General features: G+C 38.5%; 1 protein-coding gene across 1 annotated transcript in view; it reads left to right on the top strand.

Annotated features, from left to right (window-relative positions):
• The window catches only part of si:dkeyp-19e1.3 (USP6 N-terminal-like protein), a 23,804-nt gene continuing 3,434 nt past the window's right edge, over positions 1-20,370 (top strand). Inside the window, exons 1-13 of the mRNA XM_061721463.1 lie at positions 1-164; positions 12,684-12,757; positions 13,449-13,534; positions 13,619-13,658; positions 13,774-13,854; positions 14,200-14,307; positions 14,419-14,528; positions 15,923-15,971; positions 17,708-17,828; positions 17,919-18,013; positions 18,220-18,285; positions 18,485-18,584; positions 19,003-19,155. Of these exons, the coding sequence (XP_061577447.1) occupies positions 12,692-12,757; positions 13,449-13,534; positions 13,619-13,658; positions 13,774-13,854; positions 14,200-14,307; positions 14,419-14,528; positions 15,923-15,971; positions 17,708-17,828; positions 17,919-18,013; positions 18,220-18,285; positions 18,485-18,584; positions 19,003-19,155 (1,075 nt within the window). The 5' untranslated portion in view covers positions 1-164; positions 12,684-12,691. The remainder of the gene's footprint in view (positions 165-12,683; positions 12,758-13,448; positions 13,535-13,618; positions 13,659-13,773; positions 13,855-14,199; positions 14,308-14,418; positions 14,529-15,922; positions 15,972-17,707; positions 17,829-17,918; positions 18,014-18,219; positions 18,286-18,484; positions 18,585-19,002; positions 19,156-20,370) is intronic.

Below are 20,370 nucleotides of genomic sequence, written 5' to 3' on the forward strand. Positions count from 1 at the left end.
GACAGCTGCTGCAGCCGCGTCTCATATTATTATCACCGACACATGCGGAGCTCCCACCGGCGGCTGCTGCAGCGGAGCTCCGAGACGGCGAGGGGAGGATGAGAACACCGCCTCCAGCTCATACTCGTCGCTACAACACAACTGAGGGAAAGTCTCTCCGCAAGGTGGGTTTTCTCTGTAATAATCCGGTGTGTAACCCCGTCCAAACCCGGGGAGGAAGCAGTCAAGGCGAAGTGTAATGGTTAAGCAGAGCCTACGCCGTAGGGTACGGCGTAGCCTACGGCGTAGGTGTGCGTCGTCGCGTCCCCTTACGTAGGCTCTGCGTTGGTGTAACGCGGTACCATAAATCGGCCTCACGTGTGCCGCACGAGTCGCCGGGATGTCCTTTCCTGTGTCTTAATTGTTTGATACGAAACTCGAGTTCAGTCGCTTTCTCTCGGCTCTTATTCTATTTGCAGATGTGGTTTATTGTGAGAAGTAGATGGAGTGGCGCAATAAACCATCTGGGGAATGAGCACATCTCTAGGGGGATTTTTTTGATGGTGTACTTCTCCTCACGGGCTTTCCAACCTTAAATGACATGTTAACTTTGGTCAGGATGACGATCAAATGCCACACAACCCTCTGTTGTCATTTATTTGTCATTTATCTTTTTTTTTTTTACTCGGAAGAACAGTAGCTGTGTACTTTGTTCCCCCTTATGAAGTCTTAAGTGTTAAGCTGCTTCTGTATAGACGGGTGTAAGTTCCGCATTTTGTTGATGCATGGCCTGCTATAAGTGTCAAGATGAAGAAGTCTCACTGCTCATGTCACTGATTGAGACGTGTTCCTATTCTGTGCATGTTTAAGACAAAAACATATGGGTCCTGTCACTGGAGGCAGCACTATCACACAGCCAAGATAAGACACACACACTCCATCATCCAGAAGTAGGCGTGTGTGTGTGTGTGTGTGTGTGTGTGTGTGTGTGTGTGTGTGTGTGTGTGTGTGTGTGTGTGTGTGTGTGTGTGTGTGTGTGTGTGTGTGTGTGTGTGTGTGTGTGTGTGTGTGTGTGTGTGTGTGTGTGTGTGTTAGGGCTGGGCGATATATCGAGATTTTAATATATATCGATATATTTTCAAACGCGATATGGTACGAGACAATATCGTTTATATCGATTAAAATTATTTTTTTTATGATTTTGTTATAGCTTATTTTGTGACAAATTGGCTTGAATGTTTTATTTGAGATTTGCACAAATGTTTTGTTATTTGCACAACTATCAACCTCAGTGGAAAAGTCTGCCTGTTACTGTCTACATTGTATTAATTGCACAGTGTATTTTAAATTTAATTGTTATGCAGGAAAGGGATATTTGTTTTATTTTATTCAAGAAGCATTTTTATTCTATATATGCAGGCAGTTTATTTTTATTTCATTTGTTTTATACATGTTGATATTGTGCAGACCTCTGTTAACAAAGGTACCTGTGTAAAATTTGGCACGAGGCTTTGTATTAAAACTGACTGTTTTTTTAAGGGTTTGCCTCAGAAAAAAATGAAGCTAACAGAGATGCTATGGTATAATGCTTTGGGGGAAACCCCAATTACGTCACGGAAAAAATATCAATATATATCGAGTATCGCCATTCAGCTAGTAAATATCGAGATATGACTTTTGGTCCATATCGCCCAGCCCTACTGTCAGTCATGAATTGTCCCCTCTGGAAGGTTTAGTGTCTCAGTGGTTCTCTAGGTGGGGCGGGGGGAGTTTCAGACACCAGCTTCCCTCTTTAGTCAAATGTCTGGTCCTGTATTCGTCGCCAAAATGACCTCTTAACTATGTTTTGTCCTCAATGTGATTGAGATGTTCTGAATCCAACCAGAACTTAAGTTGCTGTGCCTCCTTGTGGGTATAGAGAATTCACCTCAGTAATTTACCGTGCTAATCAAAAGCTGCCATACTGATTTAATGGACATTTCTTGTGTCTCTGTCACAATTTGTGATGTTATAAGCAAGGTTCACACCTTTACAATATGATAACTGTATGCACAATTATAGTTAGCTGTTATTCTGTAAGGCGCGGGAAATGTAAACTAATCATGAACATGAACTGCATGTTTATTGCTCCGGTGCCGCACCATCTGCTGTAACTTTGGCATGTTAAGCCAAAAAAGGTTGATGTTTTGAACTAAATCTCCTCATCTCTTACCCTAGTATCATACTGCACCTGAGGTAGAGTTTTCTCTTTTAGAAAATGACCTGATAGTATGACAGACTCACTTGTCTGGATCATAAATCTGAAGACTTTGTTTTCATCTGTGCTGTATGGGTATTCTTTTTGGGATGAAGCTGGTATTGAATGTATTTTCTTTTTATTTCGCCCAGTCAGTATTTGCTGGGAGTTTGGTAGTGTGGTTCAGTGTGTTTTCAAAGTTTTTTGGTTTTTTTCCTATGGCGGACGATGCAAGACCTGGTATTTGTTCACAGTAAATGAGTCCAGCTGCATATTAATCAACCAACTCTAAAAAGTAACTTTAGAAGCATCATGTTGCTTCCTATACTAATAATGGAAACCTGAAGAGACATTCAGAAATTTCGTTTGGAAAATAAATAGGTAAAAAAACATGATTTATTTTTTAAATTCTAATTTGTGAGTTGAATCAAGGTCTTGGAAAGAAAGAATCAAGTGTTTTTTTTTTCATTTTTTTTTTTCATCATCTCTAGTGACAATGTCGTTGCTTTGAATTTGTGTTATACACATACCTCATCTTATACCTGGCCTGCTTAGTGTTATTTTGTTATCAGCTGGTTTTATTAATATTTGTTCAAATCAGACATCTTTTTCATGTGGCTTGGGAACTGAGTGAGTGAGTCAGTTGTCCAGTGGCAAAAACATATCATTGTTGTAAACCCTCCCTGAAGCCTATTTACAACTAGAGCATGATATTTGGATAAGTATGGTTAGATACTGTGGTTGCGTTATCTTGTAAACTCATTCACTCTGTATTTGTAATACCATTATTCTATATTTATATTTTCCTACCTTATTACTTATTATTATATTATTATTTACCTTGACTTTGACTAATGTAACTTCCCTATTTGATTTAAGAAGTGGGTGTGAATTAAACCTCTGCCTCATGGAAACAAAAGGTTGTTTGTTTTTTCTACCAGGTTCAGACAAGTCTTAAATATTCAACTGTAAATTCTCATAACTTAATTTAAATTTAAGGCATAAAAAGGCAGAATTATTTTGTGGTAACTAGCTTTGCAGCTGAGGCGTAATTAATGAATAAATACACTCTTTTATTTAACGTTCCTCTCTGGTTCTTTTAGAAGATTTCAGTCAGCAGCTTTATTTGTATTCTGTTGTGATAATATTATTTCAGTAGGGAGGCAACAATAGCCATTTTTGTCTGCCTGAATGGCGGCTTTATAAAGAATGTCAAAGGCCTACAAATGTACCAGTGTCACAGAATCCCCAAATAGTGAAGCCCTTTGCTGTCCATTTAATAAAAGTTAAACAAAAAGAAACAAAACAAAAGGTTTCAGCCCTGTTGTCTGACTCACAATATGTCTTTTCAGTCTTTCAGTGTTATCTTTTCAGAAAACTTTGAAAAGACCAATAGGAAGGGACACACCCTGAGCAAGTCATCTTTCTTATATGGAACTATTGCATAGTGGAACTAGTGCACAGTCAGTCACACACACTCACACACACCTACATGCTGTTTTCCATTCCTTACACCTACATGTGTGAAGACCAGGATCAAAAATGAATTAATCAGAGAAAATGTAGTGGCCAGAGGTGGAATCACAGGCTGTACAATTCCACCAGGCATCATTTGACTAGTAATTACCTTCACTTGTTAGTAAACCCATACTAAGGGATACGTATCCCTTAAAGATTTTTGTGGGTCAAGCCTGATTTTCAGTAAGTGAATTTTGAGCTGATTCAATAAAGAATACCGTCAGTGGATTGGTTTGTACTTCATTCGTATCCAAATCATTTACAGATTAAGTAGAAAGGGCCTGTTCGTGATCGAATTTCACTGACTGAATTCAAAGTAGGTTTCATGGACAATTAAATTAAAAACTGTATTTAGTTTATACCAGCGTATAGGAAAGTTCAAAGTTCAAGTTTCATGTACTTGACATGTACAGTATAGAGCTTTTAAGAATTTAAACAAATCCTGTCAGTTGACAGTAAATTAATCTCTAGCAGTTTTGAGTTCACTTTGGACTGTTTTTGGCACTTCAGCATAAATTTTGGTGCCGTCATCTTTTGCAATAGAAGGCAAGTCATGCTCTATTTTTTTTGCAGGGTCATCACATTCACGTGGGAGAGTTAGATTCAGATCAAAGTGACTGGCATGAGTTTTTCTTTATTCTTTTGCCTTTTCGTTATCTATATCTTTTTCCTACTGTGTCATTCGTGAAGTTGTCGCACTACAAGAGCTGGACAGTGTAATGTAGAGGGCCGTGTAGAAGTGCGTCTTGCTTCACGTGTGTGGCACCAAGCTAAAACTTCATATAAAATATAGATTTATATTATATATCAGTATTCAGGCTAAAAATATTGGCATATGAATTTCTGTCCATATTGCCCAGCCCTACACACTTCAGCCTGAAAGCTGTTGAACCACTGAGAACTCAAGTGATGGTTCCATGGGATAATAGTTAAGTTTTGTGTTTTTTGGCATTTGTATAAAAGCTAAATTTGGCTATCTTGGAATTTCCCCCCTCCCGTATTGTGCCTTGTCTGTTTGTGTTTTCGTTAGATGCCACTTTTGCTCTAAATACTTAACCTCCATCTGCTGTTGTTGAAGGATGGTGATGGTACACTTTCCATCCAGTGTTTGGCTGCTCCTCTTCCATGTACCCAAACTTCAGTTTCTTTCCTTGTAAACATAAAGTTACATTAAAACAATGTTTTAACAAGTAATGCTTTGAGTAATAGCCTTTTTGTATGTCAACAGTATTACATTATTTAATGTTTGCCAGTACAGAAACTTTCACTTTGCTATCCTGTATGTACACATGTGTTGGTGTGACTACAGGCTTAAGCAGATATTTTGTTGTGAGCTGAGGATTTGAGAGAGTTTGAATGAACATCTCTTAAGATGGGATTTGGAAATAACATGACATCCCTCAACATAGTATATGTCTCTTGCATATTTCTCAATACATCCACTTTTATAATGCACCTTTTTTAAATAATATATTAATAGGTATCTATTTTAAACTCAGGGTTACAACTTTTTCCAGCCTCTCTGCTTATATTATGTAAGCATCTTTGTCAGGAAGATGATCCATTTATGAGAATGTGGCTTTTCAGCAGGGTTCTGTGGCTTTGTGTTTATGAATACTGTTCCCTTGACATTCCTGTACCCTTCCTACCACCCTTCCCAAACGTCCAGCCGCTTTTGGAACCATTGCCTCTCCGATTAACCCTCCACACTCAAGCAGCTGAAACGTTATGCATTCATTGTTATAGCCCCCCCCCCAAAAAAAAAAAACATAGACCAGATACATCTAAATACTATACTATTTTCAAGATGGGTCAGATGAAGGTGGCCCCTTCCTTAACCTCTTGTTTTTTCCTTTGTCAAGATGGGAAGAGTGCTTGTGGTTGGAGACCCTGAAGGTTGCTGGTAAGTCTTTGTGCTGAGCTTTGACAGAATAGCAACGCGGAGGGACAGTGGTAATACAGAGTCGGACAGGATAGAAGGTCCCCTTGGGGACAGCAAGCTATTCTGAGCTTTGTGCTGTTCCCCAGCCACTATACTCTGGATGTTTTGACCCTGGTCCACGCAGCCCATGTGTTGCTGCTATTTTCTATGTATAAACACCACAGGCGTACAAAATAAACGGAAAGACAGCGAATCTCCTGTTAAGGAGAGTGTGGTTGGCTGTCAAAGCTTCCTGGCACTTAGTTTCTCTCACTGGCAGAAGACCGTGTTATTCTTCTACCTAGCCCTTTCTTTTTTTCGATGATTTTCTATTTTATATGCTTGCTGCATTTGCTTCATCTCACTCAAATAAAAGTTGAGTTTACACTTGCTGTCTGTTCTTGTGTGAGTCCTGAACCCGGAGGTAATGTAAACAATTCCCTATTGTCCACACGCCGTAACAGCTGCAAAACGTGTCTGGTTATTTTGTCTCAATGATGCTGATGGCACAGTAGCATTTTCCATCCATGTGTACTTGATGATTATAATAATAATAATACCTTTATTTATAGAGCACTTTTCCAAAACAAGTCACAAAGTGCTTTACATGCAATTAAAAACAGGAAACAAACATCAGTTGCATCAGTTGCAATATATTTGGAGACGCCAAACAAAAGGGACTCAAGAAGATACAGCCTTATTTTGAATTCTGTTTGTTAAACCTGAACCTCGAGTCTACTGCTGGAAAAATCCTTAACAGATATAGAGGATGTGGTTTTGATGCTCAAACCAAAATGGAATACCATTTGATTTCATATTTATTTTTTGTTTATTAAAAAAAAAAAGTTATTAGTCCTGCTGGATCAACATCAACAATACACTTAATATAATTTCAGCTCCTTTGAATCCTTTCGTGCCTACAACTTTCACATCTCCCACACTACATCTTCCTCATCTGACGTTTTCTTGACACTTCCAAGTTTTGAAGAGGAACATGAGGTTATTTGATTGATTCTAGACCACCAAATAACCACTAATGCTTGGAGCTGGGTAGCCTGTGTCCCAAATGTGCGTGTGCTCTAAAGTGTTTCAGAGAAACTGCTTATATTTTGGAACAGTGCAATAGAGTCTTCCAAAAACAAATAAATCTTGATTTTTTTTTTTTTTCAAATGAATAAATGTCTTATTGGGGTTATATGCTCAGTGCATTGCAAGGCTCCTACTGCAGGAGGAATATTCCTGAATCTCCTGCGTTTCGTTACTTTAAAGAACTTATTGATTCTTTCGTCTTTTAATTACATCCAGCACATTCATATGTGAAAAGGAAAAAATAAATAAAAGCTACAACAGTGGCCGTAATTATGAGTATGTGTCTGGAATTATTTGAACCTTGATTAAAAGCTACTGTACCATAACCTAACTCCCTTCTGAAAATAGAAAAATCTCCTCCTTATGATCCTCACAACTTTTTTTTTTTTTTTGTTTGTTTGTTTGTTTTTTTGTTTTCATGTAGACTTACCGTGCTTTTAGCCCCCATTACAGAACGAAGCTCTGAAGCCATCTGGGACTCTAGATCCCTTCATGTAGAAATTAAAGCCATGTGGTTGCTTGTAATGACAGGGATAATGCCACACGCTGCATTGCAGGACATTCTTCAAGCTTAATTTTTGCAAACTGCTCTTTTATTGACCACCGTAATTACTGTAATGATAACCATAGTCAACACATGTATAAAAGTTGTCAATTTTATTTGTTTGGTAACATCTTAAGAATGTCTTTGAAATTTCATACATGAACGTGGATGTCACGGGGTTTAGGGATACTTGAGACTGAAACCACATGACTCAGTCACACAAATGAATGACATCCATTCAGGTTGTCTGAGAGAAACCCCTCAATGTAGCATCAGTGTTGTTGGGAAATCTTGTTTTGATTAGAAATCTTGAAATAAAATGGAAGATTAAAAAAAAAAGAAAAAGAGATCATCTTAATTATCCATCAAAAAAAACATTTGACTAATTTTGGCACTTGAGCTCAGTGACATTTGACCAAATTGTGAGGTAGTACTTAACTTTGTGAGCTGACACTGATGGTAAAGTGCAGAGGAGACAGGCATAGTTGGGCTCTGTAGCTATAACCGAGTTAAATGAATACGCAGTCTGAAGTTGCTTGATCTGAGTGTCCTTTGGCTGACCATGCAGAATTTACTAATCTACCAGTAGTAAGTAGGACTCAACATCTGCCATCTTGTGCCTCATGCAGGAGCTATTTTGGAAATTAGAGTTTTGAGTGGAGATAAGAAAATGTTTTACACTTGGTAATCGATACACCTATGAATCCCTACCTAATCCCACCTAATCAATCACCTGTTATCTGGGGAATCTATTCAAAAACTGTATGACCTATAATTTGAGTGACCTTAGATGAGTCTGTTTCATACTCTAACATCATTTCAATAGAAGATTTCAAGCTGTCACAGTAAATGCATACACCTTACTGAATGCATTCAACAGCCCAGTGCTTGTGCTGTTTCCACGGCCCTATAGTTTGATTATTGCCAGACTTCTTCTAATCCCAGGCTTTCATTCTTTCTCTGCCTTTGTATAATCCTCGGATTTAAATCGGATGCCAATCAGATTAAGATTGATTTATACGCTGAAAGACGGTTGATCACGCACAAGGACAAATAGAAATTTAAAAAAAGGCATGCCATTTGTAGTAATACTTGTTAATATCTTAAATATTGTCTTGCAAATTGATTTTTTTATTTTTTTTTATTTTTTTTTTTTAAAGCAGGCAGGAATAAATTACTTTTGGGTTACAACTGAAGGAGCCTCTTAAAGGTTCCAGAGACTAATGTATGGATTTATCCATAGCATCTGAAGGGATGTGGGTCATACCCATCTGAACACTTCACCAAATGAGTAGAGGAAGTTTTGGCTGCCACACTTCTGCTTACAGCTTTGTAATTAGCTGAATGTGATTCAAAACGCTTTGCAAGCTACTTGTGGTTACAACACTGCTCCGAGAGCTTGTATACACAAGCTCTCTTTAGAGCTCTATGTCATAACAGGAAATGATGTCACCTAAGGCCCAGAGTCAGAAGTCTTCTGCATTTAGCAGCTAAAATGTCAAAATTCAAGCTATAAGAAATTGCTTTTCAATGCACATTTAGGGTCTCATTTAGTGTCAAAGTAATTAAATTAAAGTCATCCGTCAAAACTGCTGGATTTTTACACTCCTTCAAACCGTAAATTGATTCAGTCTGGATTCATTGCTATACAGTCTTAAAAGCTAGAATCTTCTCCAGGTGTGGTATTTGTGTGAACTTTCTCTTGCCTGTATCCGTGTTGTCACCCACTTGCCCCTCTCTGTTTCACACCCTGATCACCTCGAGGTCCAACCACCCTTTGCTGTTCAAAGTAAATTCCATCAAACTAACTGTCAGTGCCTGCAATTCATTTGGGATGACCTCAGCTTTTGTCTGCCGGTATTTTTCTATTGAGCCACAGACATGGTGGAAGTAGAGAGTTCCTGTGAACTGTGGTTTTACTCGTGTGTTAAAAATGCTCAGTCTTTAGAATGTCAGGCATTAGTACAAACATTTCCATGTTTGGTGGAGGACGCAGTTTTCTGTTATGCTTTTTCTGCCGTTCTGACTACACATGTTGTTCAAGGAGTGGTGGGCACTGGTTTCCTTTTCTTCCTCACCCCAACACAATAGTATCAGCATTCTGGAGACACAACACAGGAAGTAAGCATCTGGCTCCTAAGGATAAAGCACAACAGAGCTTCTAAACCTCATAGACAGAAATTAAAAGCAGCACACAATCCTCAGAGGGGATTTTTTTTTTTTTTTTCATTTCTAAATTTTACATTAATCCTAGTAGGCCTTAAAGAGAGTCACGTTTTATTTGGAATGTTATATATTATATAAAATATGCAGGTCATTTGTGGTCACGTGTAAAGATATTGATCTATCACGTGTAAATTGTGGGCACAACAAGAAAATAAGAAGCTGTTCAACAGGATCAATCAAAAAACACTTCGGTGTAACATTGCGAAATTTGATAGGGAAGGAAAAAAAACAGACTCAAATGTCTTTCAGCACAATTTTGCACCCCAAATCTAATGTGTAAAAGTGTTTGGATCTAATTTTGAATGCCCTTATTCATGGATAGGGCATACATAGGGTAGCAGATAGGGAGTTACTGATTTAGGATTTGCATTATATTCTTCTTTACACCTTTTATGCTAAATATAATGTAACTTTAAAATATAATCTTAAAAAACAAAATAATAGGCAAGTAGTTCTTTGGAAGTCTGAAGGACACTAATGTGGGGGCAGTATTTTACACCTTATTTATCAGTTCAGGAAAATTTGCAGATGCCTTTTTAAAGACCTGGATACCAAAACATGAGATGGCTGAGAGAGGGCAACTGATAAAAAGGAAAGCACCTAATGGCTAAGTTAGTTTGCTAGATGGTCTGCTTCTGTGACCACCTGCTGAGAGACGCAGCTGTTTTGAGGGTGAACAGCTGTTACTGAACTCTGACTAGAGGAAAAAGGCCATGCAAAATTTTGCAATAGCTACATTTATAAAATAAGTAAATGGATAAGTCATAAATCAGCTTGATTACGCCTGAAGTAATCTGTCAATGTGTGTCTGAGGTTTCTGTGTTTTATGTGTAATTATTGAGGAAGTCACTAGTCAACACAAAGAACAAGGGCGTTTCTGGAAAAGTTAAAGTGTGGTTTGTGTAAAAATGGCAGGTGCTCTCCCCACCTGTTGCTGCTCAGTATGACAGACTTTTATACTGCCTGATGCCTCAGCTGGCTTCTTGCCATCAAGCACCATTAATGGTGTTCCCCATGGAATAACTTTTATTACGATGAACTTGCTTGTAATGTTTTTGTGTTTTTTTTTTTTTGCATTTTACTTGCACGTGACCGTGCAAAACAGAAAGATTACTGTACATTTTAGTAGTCACTGAGTTATTCTGAAGTAAATCTTGCAGGTTTTAACTTGTTGTTATTATTAATCCCCCCACTGTCTGTACAAGACTAATTCACTTTAGTGAAAGCAGAATCCATGGGGCCAAACAAGTGCAGCATTCAAAGCTGCCACTACATAAACAAACATGTTGTTGGTGAAAGTCTGCCTATATAAGCTTTAGTTTCTTCAATTTCTTTTGTCAAAACTAGCAGAACAAGGCAACTGTGAAGTCTAGGGTGTATTTAGCTTATTAATGACTTATTAAGTCACTCATAAAATTACACTATTTTTGACTGGTCTACTATCTATTGAAAGTGCTAAATGGATGCTCATGTTGCACTTAGTCATTGGTGAATTAGAATTAATAATTAATGATTGCAAGCAACAATGTATTAGTTCTCCACTTTGCTTTAAACAGTTAACATGTTTTCCAAACTCTTTAAATTTGAGCTTGAAAATACAATTTATTTAGCAAGTTGAGCTGCAGTTTAGGCAGGCCTCCAAGGGGATCAGAGCAGTTAAGGTTAAATCGCTAAACCTGTCACTAACCCAAATAATCTTATAATCCCCAAAATAATCAAATAATTCACCCCTTTTTCCGCTCTTAGATTTTTGGGATGGTCAAGTTGAGTGTCATAATCCTCTTGTGTGCTTCCAAATTCAGATGTATTACGTTATTGCTCTGGCCAAGTAGATTTAATGTAGAACCAGTGGAACTGAAAATACAGAGAGACTGAAAAGTTTGAGGATTCAATTCAAGTTCATGTTTGACTCAGACTGACAGTCAAGGTGCTTTCTTTCTTGAATGTAGTAGTAGTAATGGAGTAGCTGAGCTGTAGCTCATACTATTTAGAGACAAGAGAGCAAGTGGCACAAATGGCATGAGAAAAGACAAAGCCAGAGACCAAAGTGAAAGCAACAGCTCGTGGGCTCCGCCTTCTCTTTGTCATACAGAACGACCCCGGCCTGACTGTTCTGTCTTTTGTTTTTTTGCTCTCTCTGACCTGTGTGTTCTTGTCGCTTGGCGTGCTGAGAGCAGCCTCAGCGCTCATTTTGTCTGATCAGCATTTTGGAGTTATTTTTAGGATATAAGGAACACACAAACTGTACCTGGATATAAAATATGAGGTTTTTTTCACATTTTGTGAAAAATGCTGTAGCTAATGTAGAATCAAAGTGAGAACCCCACTGAAACCGTCCTAAATGTATTTTAAATAACGGCAAAGGGGGAGATTGTAGTTTATAAAAGATGGAAAGGCTGCATTACAATAACTCTGCTTTAAGCTATATCGTTTGTTTTATTTGTTTTGTGACATGACTGATTTTATCATCTCAGCTGATAGCTGTTTTCTGGACTGCAATTATATCATTACTGCAGAGGAAATAAGAATAATTCCAACCAGTCTAAGGCTATGTTCACATTGCAGTTCTTAATGCTCACATCAGATTTTTTTTATTTTATTTATTTCAATACATGGTCATTCACATTACCATTTTAATGTGACCTTAATCAAAATCAAGTGTGAACGGTACGACACGCATGTGCAGAGGAAAACACAACGTCACATAGTGTATGGTGTTTACAGAAGTAAATATGGATGCTTCACGTCGTGACGTCGTCAATGTGTAGCAGTTTGGAAGTACTAGCACAGTCGGACCTAACAAACTTAACTGATGAAGGAAAAAAGGAGACTGAGAAAAAGGAGAGCACAAATGTTAACAATGGCAAACAATGGCTGCTACCTTTGTACAGAGGTATGTGTGGATGCAGAGTTGGAACCAGGAGGGGTGGGATCGGGACGTGAAGGTCTTTCACTGACACTGAGTTCATCCATAATGTCGAGGAAGACTTAATATATCAGTCAGCACCTCTCCTCTAGACTTTGAAGACAAAACACTCATCTCCTGTGACGTCAAAGTCAGATGAAATGCGACATGAACGTTTTGACTGCAGTTACTTCGCTTCAGTGATGTAAAAGTAGTCGGATTTGAGAAATAATTTATTTTTCTCTTGTGACCTTTTTTTTTCTAGATTTTAAAATGAAGAAGGATATAGACACACTGATAGCAGAGGAGCGGGCTGAAATCATCTCTAAATATGACAAGGTAAGTTTATCTAACTGTGATGCCCCTTCAACCTTGTCTTTGATTTGAAGATTTTATTTCGAACATGCAAAAAGTGTCCAAAAAAGTAAAAAAACCGAATACATATAGATAGAAGACACAAATAAAAAACATAGTTAAAAACAACAAAATGAACATTTACCAATGTGTTGAAAACCAAGTGCAAGAGGTTGGTCTTAAGGGCAGATTTCACAAAGGCCAATGAAGATGGCTGTCTAATGTTCAACGGCAACGTATTCCACAATTTGAGAGCCCCTGAGCTTCCACTGTATCCTCAAAACATCCAGAAGCAGCTGCTCAGCTTATCTGAGCAACCTGGAAGTGGAGTGCAGGTGCAGAAGCTCAAGGGTATGGTGGGGAAAGACCATTTAAAGATTTAAAGACAAATGGACAGGTTGCCAGGTTAAAACAGGAGTAATGCGCTCTCGTCCGTGTTCCAGTTAAAAGACATGTGGCTCCAGCTGAAGATTTAACAAGGATCAGGGTTACAAAAACATGAAAACAAACTGGTACGGATGGAATGCAATCCAGTTCTTATCAACTTAACTTTGGCTGCTCTTTGTTAAATAGACCTCAACCTTTCAAACTGAATGTGCTGATGCTCAGATTTTGGAGACGTAAGCAGAGTACCTATCGAAATGTTTTCAATGTTGACAATGTCTGGATGTTTCAGGGGAGGCAAGAAGGTGTCAAAATTGACCCGTGGGAAGATGCTGACTACACTATCTATAAAGTCACTGACCGCTTCGGCTTCCTTCAGTAAGTCAATCGGAAATACTATTACTGCAAAACAAGTGCTTGTGTCATTGAAACATGATGTGTATTTATGTGCTTCTGTTCCAGTGAGAAAGAGCTGCCAACACCCACTGCACTGGAAGAGAAGGTGAGGCCTTTTTTTTTTTTTTTTTCTTGCCCCATGGCATGTTCAGATTCTACCTTCCATGCGCCCTGCCACATATTCAGTGGACCATGTGTCGGTCTGTCTGTCCTCCCCCCAGCATAAGCAGCAAGAGTTGGAGCGAGTGGAGAAATGGCTGAAGATGGTGAAGAATTGGGCCAAGTACAGGAACCATGAAAAGGTCAATAATGACTCCCACCAGACATCAACATACTGTCTCAATTTAGTCCGTGCTTTTTTTTTTCTCTCCCTCTTTCTCTCTGCTATCTGATCTATTACTTCCATTTCTGTTTATAATCTGTTTTCCATTCCCCTTTTGAGCACAGCTGATTGTTGCCCTTTCCCATCTCTGTGGTTTAGACATTTAAAAGAACATGAGCACAAGCCATGAGTCCTAGTCAGTCAGGTTAACAAGATGACACTCGTACAACATCACTTCCACCTTATCCTCTGCTGCTGTGCTGTGATTGCTGTGGTGAAGAATTTTGCATATCCTTTAATATTCTTTGTTACACATGTGTTTCAGTTGGTGAAGCGTGTATATAAAGGAATTCCTCTGCAGCTGAGAGGCCAGGCTTGGGCTTTACTTTTGGATATAGAAAAAATGAAACAAGATAATGAAGGAAAATATGAGGTATGAATTTTATAAATGAACCAATGACAACATTTTGATCTTGGCAGCTGCCTAGTTTAAATGCTAATTTGTGATTTCTTTGGTGTTTTTTTTTTTGTTTGTTTTTTACAGAAAATGAAGCAGCAGGCTCGTAGCTTTTCCACAGAGATCAAGCAGATAGACTTGGATGTGAACAGGACCTTCAGGAACCACATCATGTTCATGGACCGCTTTGGAGTGAAGTGAGTTGTTACCTTGTATTTCAACTTATCTTCAAGTGATGCTCAGCAAGTGTGAGCTGTACATTTGGCTGTTTAAACCATCAATGCCACCAAAACGACACAAATCAAGACTTTGAATTCTCTGCACCCTTCTTAACGCATTCTCCAGATGTTCTTCTGGACAACATAAATCTTTCTTGTGGACAACATACATTCTCCCTCTACATTCAGTGGGTTCAATAAGTTTACCTTTAAACTTTGAAAATGTATGAAAATGTTCATGAAATCTGTGTCATCTGTTTTCTGTTTTCTGTCACCTCACACGTTTGCTTCTGTCCTCGCAGAAGCTCCGGCAGAGTGTGACCCCTGTCCTTATCTTTGATGCAGCTACACTGACATACATCACTGACTCACAAAACCAAAGTGGTGGTTTCCTCCTCTCACTGTTTTATTAGCTTTCCTGTCAGAGCACAAAGCCCCACAGGAAATGGCATTCAAACAGAAAAGTGCACACCTACAAAATAACTGCACCAACGCGAAGATGATATCCTAATGGATTTAAAAATATACTAAATACCCTTCAAAAACACAAACATCATTGTATGTTTACTGTGTTTGCTTTGTGGGACAGTTGTGAAATTCAATTCAATATTATTTATATAGCATCTATTACAACAGAAGTTGTCTCTAGGATCTTTCCAGAGACCCAGAACATGAACCCCGAGCAATTATTACATAAACATAACATAAACAATGGCAGGTAAAAACTCCCCTAGTGGGAGAAAAACCTTAAGCCAAACAGTGGCAGGGAAAAACTCCCCTTTAGGAGATGATTTAGGTGAAAGCCACTTAACTTCTCTCTGAGCACATAGTGCTCTCTTCTTGGTCTTTGCAAGGTATTTCCCCTTTAATTCAAAGCCATTGAGTCCAAATGGACCAAACCACTGCTCCATCCTGCCTGGCTGCCCACTCCTTCCCTACAGTCGACAGCTGTCTCGCTCACATTGAGACACTAACATCTATTTAAAGCTCCTTTCCTGTTTCTGCCGCTGTCTATTAGAACATGTATTCACCATGAAGGCCTACAGGGCAGACATCCTCTCTACATTATATTTGTTAATGCCCCTGCTCCACTGACTTCCACATTTATACACACAAATGCACACAATGGCTGCCTTGTGCTCACTGACTGTTGAATCTTCAGACGTAATCAGTTTCACATCACACAACCCTGGAACCATGGAAACTGAGGAGATATTGTTTTTTTTTTCTAATCACATTATCTTCTCATACAAAATATCCTCTATAGATGGCAGCTTGCTGGTCATCTAAACTGAACCATCTGAAGTTTGGTTGATTGTGCCCCAAGAATCACATCCTAATTTTAACTGGTGGTTTTTCTGTTTCCTCTCCAGGCAGCAAGCACTGTTTCATGTACTCGCGGCTTACTCCGTCTACAATACGGTAAGTGTTTTTTGTCGGCATGCACACACGTACATTCCTAAGGCATTGTCACAAGGTACACACAGGTTTTGTGTACGCTAGCTGTGCAGAAAAGCACAGCCGTCAGAAGTCTATCAGAAGTTATAGTTTCTCTACAACCAAAGCGCCGTAGTGCTATGTTCTCACTTTTGCCCGAAGCTTTGGGGGATATCTTTTATTTATAAGTGTGGTTCAGTCTGAATGTACAACACAGCAGCATGACAGTCAGTCAAACCACCAGCAAGCTCACATTCATGTGCATTGGTCACATCGTTCGACCAAGCTCTCCTTTCGTACGTGCCAGCGCTAAAATAAGAAAGATAATGCCTTCAGGTCATTTTGTAAGCGAAAATGCAGAGCATTATCTGTATCTGAGTTCTGACAGTTTTGTATCTTGGTCTTCAGATGAGGAAATGACAGCACATGCTAATCTTGGTAAACTGCAAATATTGAGTTTAAACAAAGTTTAAAAATAATATGCATGTTCTCCACGGATTATCATTCATTGTTATTGTTCACGAGTCAACATGTGGATTTGAATGTTCTTTTTCTTCATCTATGTTGTTCTTTCTGTATAAATAAAACAAAAATATGATTTTTACTGTTACAATTCTGAGAGTAAAATTAAGTTATTTTTCTTATGGTGAAAATGTACATATTGAGTGAGATTACTTACTTAGCGTTTTGAAATAGCTCAGCGAAAAAATGAAAAGTATTTGTATATGTAACTAATTGGTGCTGTTTGGTTAAGAAAAATGTATTTTAATAGCTATATTCATGGATTGACATATTGAACAATAGTGTAATATTCCCACAACTCCCTGTAGTCACAATATCTCCAGCTTTTGTTTCTGATTGGGCAAAATGCAGGAATGATGTTTGTAAGTGCATTCATAAATCTAGAGTCAAAGAACACGTGATTCATAACTGTACCCGTTTGAGCACGGACTGCTGCCAGCCGAGGACAGTCTGCTCCACGAACAATACTCCACAAACACAGTCATGACGGGTTTTTGTGACTGGATTCTGTACTCAGTTCCTCTGTGACAGAGGTTCTTTAGCCAGAGGAAATGGGCATGTGTTGTTTCCTTTTTCCTTTTTTTCCCCGATTCTCCCACAGTGCTCATATGAATCTGGGTCAGTAGGAGAGCTGAGAGAGAGAGAGGGGAGAGATGTGTGTTAGTGTGGGTGGATGGGGTGAGGGGGTCTTTTTCACATATGTGATGGTAGAGAGAAATGTGAAGAATGTGTAGTTTAACCTCACTTTAACCCTAATTACTCTTACTGTATTTCCTTGAAAGGAATCCATTGCTAGCTGCCCAGTAAATCTGCCTTAATATGGACAAATACCAAGTATGGGCCTCTATTTGTGCATCTGCCCTTGTCGAGGGCTACCTTTTGTGTATATCAATAAATCATTCTGGGGTCAACTTAGCAGAAGGTCAAGTTGAAAACATGACATTACTGAGTATGCACATCGAACTCCCATAAATATTTGAGCAATCTGTTGTATACATATTTGCACCATTGCCACATCTCTCTATGCACTAAATCTATTCACTTCTGCTGCTTGTCTTCAGAGCATATCAGACATTCAGGTGGTATCCTCCTCTCCTCGACTGGCCTATGTGTATCTTCTCTATTAAATTATAAATGGTCATCTCATTTGTCCATTCTGTTTAACTCGAGCTTTTTTTTCTTCCCATATTTTCCCTTAGGAGGTGAGCTACTGTCAGGGAATGAGTCAGATCGCTGCTATCTTGCTTATGTACCTCAATGAGGAAGATGCCTTCTGGGCTTTATCCCAGCTCCTCACCCACAGCACCCATTCCATGCACGGTGAGATACAGAAAAAAAAATGTACACAGAAAAGAATAGATGTGAAATATTCTTACTGAAAAGCATCCAAATTGATATTGATGTTTCTAGGATTCTTCATTCCGGGATTTCCCAAGCTGCAGCGCTTCCAGACACACCATGACCTCATCCTCTCCAAAATGGTGCCCAAGCTGAAGAAACACCTGGTGAGTTACGCTACATCTACATGACAGAGGCTTTCCATCCCCCGGACGGGCATTGAGCTTGATGTCCGAGAAAGTCAGTGATCCCTGTTGGTTTAATTAGATAATTTATGTGACTATATTGCAGAATATTGACATGTTAAAGAGGGAAAATTGGATTTACAGTATAACTGAAAGATTAGATTTTTAATGTGATTCCTGCTCCACAGGACAAGGAGCAGATGACGACAGGGATTTACTCCACCAAATGGTTTCTCCAGTGCTTCATTGACAGGGTGAGTGTCTTTGGTGCTTGAACTGCATGAATATTCCATCTCATCTTTCTGGTTTAAAATCTAGTACCATTAATCTGTGAATACATTTGTGCAAACATTTGCATTCCTGTCTAACACAGAACTACATTTTGAGTTATTTTCTTTTTTTTTCCTTCTTTTTAATCAGTCTGACTTGCCTCTGCTTTGTCTTGCATATCAGACCCCTTTCACCCTTACCCTCCGTTTATGGGACATCTACATAATGGAAGGAGAGAAGATACTAACTGCTATGGCGTATACAATCCTCAAGCTACACAGAAGTGAGTATGAGGCGGATTATACTATCTCCACATGCCGCGCTCTGCCAGATGAGCCACGTCACTTTTATGCCCAGATACAGCCCTGCTTGCTGTCGCTACAGCAGCGAGTGCTACTGTGTGGATTATATCATACGCTTCTTCACAGTTGGCTCAATCCTCACTGGATGGCTTACATAACACAAGTGGCCTGTTGCTGTGGAGAAGAATCAAAAGCTCGTTTTTCATTGGATGCCTGATCAAGCATTGTCTTAGCATATTGGATGATGTCTTGCCTTTGATTGGAGAATTTTTTTAACTTTATATCTTAGAGTACGGCCGTTGTAAATTACTGACATCAACCAAAATATTTTATTTTCACATCCTTATGTCTCATATTCATCCTCGTGCATTAACTTGCCTCGGTTTTGTGTGTAATCAGAGCGTCTGCAGAAGCTTCCGCTGGAGGATTTGAGGGAATTTTTCCAGGAGCAGCTGGCTGCTTCTTTCTGCCTCCCTGATGATGTGGTGGTTGAACAGTTACAGGCTGCAATGTCGGAGCTGCGCAGTAAAAAGCTGGACCAGCCTCCTCCAGGTGCAGCAGTGTTCTTTTTTGTTTTCTTTTATTTTCCTATTGCATTCTCTTTGTTTTCTGGTTGCCTGAGGAAAAAACACCTCTATTCCCAGTAGACTTCCCTCCACTTAGTCTTTACACCATTTTTCATAATATATCATCTTTGATAACATTATGGTGTTGAAAACTTAATTCACTATGACTAGAAAACTACCTTTATGGATTAGAAAAGGTGTGCACTAATATAATAATCATGGGGATGAAAATTGCACAAAAAAAACAAAACAATATTATTAAAACTACACTGAGCTATTGCTTTTACAGGACTGTCTCAGAAAATTAGAATATTGTGAAGAAGTTCTTTATTTTCTGTAATGCAATTCAAAAAACAAAAATGTCATACATTCTGGATTCATTACAAATCAACTGAAATATTGCTAGCCTTTTATTATTTTAATATTGCTGATTATGCTTTACAGCTTAAGATTAAGATTCCCAGAATATTCTAATTTTTTGAGATAGGATATTTGAGTTTTCTTAAGCTGTAAGCCATGATCATCAATATTAAAATAATAAAAGGCTTGCAATATTTCAGTTGATTTGAAATGAATCCAGAATGTATGACATTTTTGTTTTTGTAATTGCATTACAGAAAATCACAATATTCAAATTTTCTGAGACGGTCCTGTATTGCATACACTACTGAACAACTTCCCCATGTTGCACAGAATGACACTGTATCTTATGAATTTTTCTCCATTTGTCTTATGAATTACATTAAATTAAACAGCAACAGCAACTTTTCAAAATATATTTCCTTAAAATACTCAAGTGAGTGACACAGTCTCAATGTTGCATTTTAAGTTTATTCTTATTTAATGGTTATTTGGCTGAATGGATTGTGTGCTTAGGTGTGTTGCCTGGTGCATGAACTATTTTCCTAGAGACTAATTCATTTAAGTGCAGACTGATAAAGCACTCAGCTGCCTCCGTTTGCTTTCCAGCATCTTAAATGTTTTAGACAAGTAAAGGTGTATTTTTGAGCTGATGTAATGAAACTGCTGTGTGAAAGGAGATAAGGACACTACTTCCCCCATTACACACTAAATAAGAATCTTGTTCTTGAATCCAATGTTGAACTTTGTCAAAAAACTTCTGACTTCATCTAAAAAAATCAATTTTGGTCTCATCACTCCCACTAAATATTTTGTCTGATAGTTTTCTGTTTTTTGCTTC

The sequence above is a fragment of the Cololabis saira genome, chromosome 5, assembly GCF_033807715.1.
Source record: "Cololabis saira isolate AMF1-May2022 chromosome 5, fColSai1.1, whole genome shotgun sequence".
NCBI lineage: Eukaryota > Metazoa > Chordata > Actinopteri > Beloniformes > Belonidae > Cololabis > Cololabis saira.